Source organism: Penaeus japonicus, unplaced genomic scaffold (genome assembly GCF_977035675.1).
Source record: "Penaeus japonicus unplaced genomic scaffold, GWHDUDI00000001_assembly GWHDUDI00000031, whole genome shotgun sequence".
NCBI lineage: Eukaryota > Metazoa > Arthropoda > Malacostraca > Decapoda > Penaeidae > Penaeus > Penaeus japonicus.
In genome coordinates, this window is record NW_028234433.1 from 765,152 (window position 1) to 769,517 (window position 4,366).

Here is a 4,366-nt window from a genome sequence, read left to right on the forward strand (position 1 = left end):
TTAGTTCACGGCACGCGTTCTCCACTCCGTAGCCCCTCGGTTTCCAGACATTCTGTGAGGCGTAAGCCAGCGGAGTACGACGGGAAGTTGGCCTGGGAGGCTTATGCCGCCCAATTTGAAATGCTGGCATCTGCCCAGGGCTGGAGCCAGGAAGAGAAGGCACTGCAGCTGGTAACAGCATCAGGGGGCCCCGCGGTGGAAGTGTTGGGGCATCTGCCGCCACCCCAACACGCCTCTTACACCAGCGTGGCGGAGGCTTTGCAACGCCGTTTCGGCCATCACCACCAGGCCGAGGTATATCGGGCCCGCTTGAAGAGGCGGACTCGTGAGCGTGGCGAGACGCTGTCCCAGCTGACGCAGGACGTGGAGGCGCTGGTAAGGAGATGATCGTGGTACTGGCCCGCGATTTCTTTGTTGACGCTTTGCAGGACCAGCAGCTGCAAATCTACATCAAACAGGCACACCCTGAGGACCTGCAGGTGGTGCTGGCGAGGGCCTTAGAGTTCGAGGCCTTCCTGAAAGCAACCAGTGGCCTAGAGCCAGCAGTCCAGAACCGCCGTGACCTCTGGGGCCAGAAAGTGAAAATGAAGGCAGTGTCAAGGAGGGTGAGCCCGTATAGATTCCAAGGCGTGTGTTAGGGCTGTGGCGAGAAAGAGCACAGACGCAGTCGATACCCGATGGAGTGGAGAATGCGTCCCCTCAACCGGCTGGATTCTGATGCCTTCCAGCAGTGCTACAAGGACTGTGGCAGGTCTGGTCACTACCTGAGTGTCTGCCCCAAGGCTAAGGATGTGGTACAGGCAGAAAACTCGGACAGGCTGGAGAAGGGGGTCAAAACCCAGCTGTCCTCAATTCCTAGGCCCCGACTTGTGTAAGCTGCCGTCGAACGACCAGCACGATGCAGGTGGAGGGCCCAGTGGATGGGAAGCCTGACAGTGGATACTGGGGTTGAGAAGACCCTAGTGCGGCCTGATATGTTGGCCATTACACGACTTCCAGACGCACCACAGAGACTGTGTGGTGTCACGGGGCATTATGTACTGGGCCTTGACTACCTGACACAGAGTAAGGCATGTGTCGTCCTTGGACGGAAGCTGGTGAGGGTGCATGGTGAAGATGTGTCCTTACTTCTGGAGGTTGGCTGTGCAGAGGTAGTTACGGCTGAGCAACTGCACCTTGCCCCCAGGACAGAGTCTAGGATCTGGTGTCAACTTTCGAGAGAGATGCATGGAGTGGAAAGCATGGTAGAGCCCATTGAAAACCTGCAGCAGGCTGATGACATAGCAGTCGGGCGGAGTCTTATTGGAGCCAGGGATGAGGACGTGGCAGTCGCTGGCCGAGACGAGGACGAGCATTTGGGCGGTGAGGAATGTTTTCGGAGAAAATTAATAAAGCAAATCATAAAAGTTATAACAAAAAAGAACAATTTCCCACTTAAAGTATATATTTGTTAACAACTGTGCACTTCACTTTAGCAGACCTAGGTGAAAAGTGCCGTACTTTTCCACACTGGAATAATAATATTTGACGATTTCATACAATTTGGCTAAGAGATTACAAGGTCTTTTTAGTTCATAATGATTTTCATAATCAAGCCAGTGTGTTTGTTGTTAAATATCAAAGTATATTTCCTTCCAATTTTATTATCCAGTTATTCATTTAGCGTCCGTAATTCCGAAACAAAACTACAGCCTATATAAAATAGTTTCACTCTAAATTTCAAGATCCAAAGAAAACGAAAGCATTAGGTTGTATTCACAGAAAACGCAATATTTACAGGGATAACTTTTATACATTAGTTTTATTTAGCATCAAGCGAAGACAACTAGGAAAGTTGATGATATTATAATGTCAAATGATTGGAAAAATCTGCGTCATAAAAAAATACAAATTACAGAAAAAAAAGGAAACGGACGGAGGAGGACTACGAGCGCTCATCCTTTTCCCTTTGTTTTTGTTTACATTCGTGCGCGCAGGATTCGAGATGGGAGACGCCGAGGCGATCATCTTACAAACTGTTAATCATGTCAGGGAAGAGAGCAAGAAGTGTGGCTTTACTGTACTCAAGCATATCGGAGATGGTGCGTTTGATGAGATATATTAATGTTAAATAGGTGGTGTTATGTGAGAGATATAAGTTTGATTTCTGAGGTTCGGCAGATGCGAATCGGGAAAGTTATCTTTATGAGAGTTGATTAATTCGAAATTCCTTTGATTTATATGTCATTGTCTCTTGTTTTGTCTTGTGTTCGTCCAAGTATATGAAGTAGGTAAATAAGACTTTTATTAGAATGATGTCATTGAGGATGTTATTGTGTTGGTATTTTTCTAAATTAATGAGAGTCTCACTAATGATTCCCTAATTATCCAGTTTTGAATTTAGTGTAAAATTATATTTTAAGATTAATTTTAGCTATGGACATGGTAGGCATAGATTACAAGGCAAAGAAAGGAATCAATAGAACAGCAAGGGACAGGTTTCAGTATTATTCTATCAGAAGATACTGTACCTGGTGGAAATTTGTTGGCCTTTTCTGCAGCGCCCAGAGTACATAGACTCTGTGGTCATTGCGTGAATCCACTCATTACAAGGTTCATGTTATTTGAAATTTTGTTTTTCATTATGTCATAGAATTCCTATATTTACTGATTCTATGTATTATATATAGTTTCTGTCTGTAACTTAAATTATATTGTATTTTATACCTCTTGGTCTTGGGGGAATATGGACAGTAGATGGTTTGCTTTTTTTGTCTTTTTTATTTCTTCTTCTTCTTCTTCTTCGTGTCCATTTTTCCCATACTAAGAGCAAGCTGAAACTTTCTGTCTAGATCCATTTGTTTATGTGTACATTGAAAATCCTGTTTTATTTTGGGTTAACATATGTTATCCATCTCTGGTATATGGTAGGAAAAGTTACAAGTGAAATTTTCTATAGTTAGATTGAAGAGTGTTATAAGAGATTTTTTTTCTTCTTCTTCTTTATCATATGGAATATAATTTTCTTGGATATGTATTGGATGATTTGCAATTAAACTATGGTAACTAGAAATGATTGTAGAATCCAATCTACACCCATATTTTACAATTACTCTCAGTTCATTTTTATTAATTTTCCTTGTCCATTTTTCAGAACATTTAAGGAAGAAGTATATGGCAGAGCTTGAAGAAGTTTTGGTGAGCTGTGTGGTGGCAGAACACAAGGTAAACATTGCACGGCAGGCTGCAAGAAATGCAAAGTCTCTGGACAACTCAGATCCTCAAGACGCGAGTGACGTTGGCCAGGTGGGATGATGTTTTTTGTATATAATTTTCTTTGAGTTAAGTTAGTTTATTGTCTTATAGGTAGTTTATTGTATGATATAATTATTATGCTATAGTGAAAGATATTTTCATTTTGGAGTATAAGATTATCTTGTATGTGAATTATTATTTCAAGATTTCTGTGAATGTAATATTATTGAATGTGATATCAATTAACCCATCCCCGACGGGGGAATTCTTAAATCAATTGAATGGCTGGCACAATAGTCCAGAGAGGGTTAATGTGATCAGGTTGTAACTTCAGAGCAGCTTAATAGACCAAACATAGACAGGGATTTTATCTATGTTTTACCTTCTATGTTTCATCTAAGGAGAATGATTGTATTCTATGCCTTCAAGTTTAGAGTTTTTGAAAATTATTTTTTCCATTCCATAAAGGCATACAAAATGATCAAGCAGTATATCACAAAAGAAATGTAAAATGTACAACAAAAGATTGGAAAGAAGTGCATAATTTCCTCAAATGGGGAGGGGGACTTTTTCAATTTACCCTAATGAAGATTCCTTCTTCTTTTGATTTTCATATTTCCTTAAAGTAATGTAAAGAATTGAACCTATACCTAGTGATATTTTACAATTAATCTTTACCTGTAAAGATGTATGATGAATTAGACAAGAAATCTGAGATAGAAGATACAAAAACACAATGGAGATTTCTGGCTTAAAGCTAAGAATTGATATGCTATTTTATTGTGCTATGAAAAGTCCAAAACCTAGATGGCACCACTTTTTCCTAGCACCAGCAGGAGAGAGAGCCTTGAATGGCACCCATCCACGGTCTCTAGCAAGAGCGATGGCACACACTAAGTATGTACAGGCAGAACGAGAAGAGGAACAATGGGTTAATGCTTATAATATAAAATTAATTATGGAATTAGTAGTGGTACCAAATTAGTATAGAATTTACACACACACAGTCTTATAGATAGATTTACTATCCAACATATCTTTTACAATTTGTCTATCAATGCCAATTTATGACCACCTTCATTTCTCTCCGTGCAAAGATAGGATTTTAAAATTTAATCAAAATGACCTATCT

General features: G+C 40.7%; 1 protein-coding gene across 1 annotated transcript in view; it reads left to right on the plus strand.

Moving 5' to 3' along the window:
* The first annotated feature begins 1,928 nt into the window (after window positions 1-1,928).
* Window positions 1,929-4,366, plus strand: part of LOC122252146 (uncharacterized) — a 3,497-nt gene continuing 1,059 nt past the window's right edge. Inside the window, exons 1-2 of the mRNA XM_043014452.2 lie at window positions 1,929-2,081; window positions 3,134-3,285. Of these exons, the coding sequence (XP_042870386.1) occupies window positions 1,985-2,081; window positions 3,134-3,285 (249 nt within the window). The 5' untranslated portion in view covers window positions 1,929-1,984. The remainder of the gene's footprint in view (window positions 2,082-3,133; window positions 3,286-4,366) is intronic.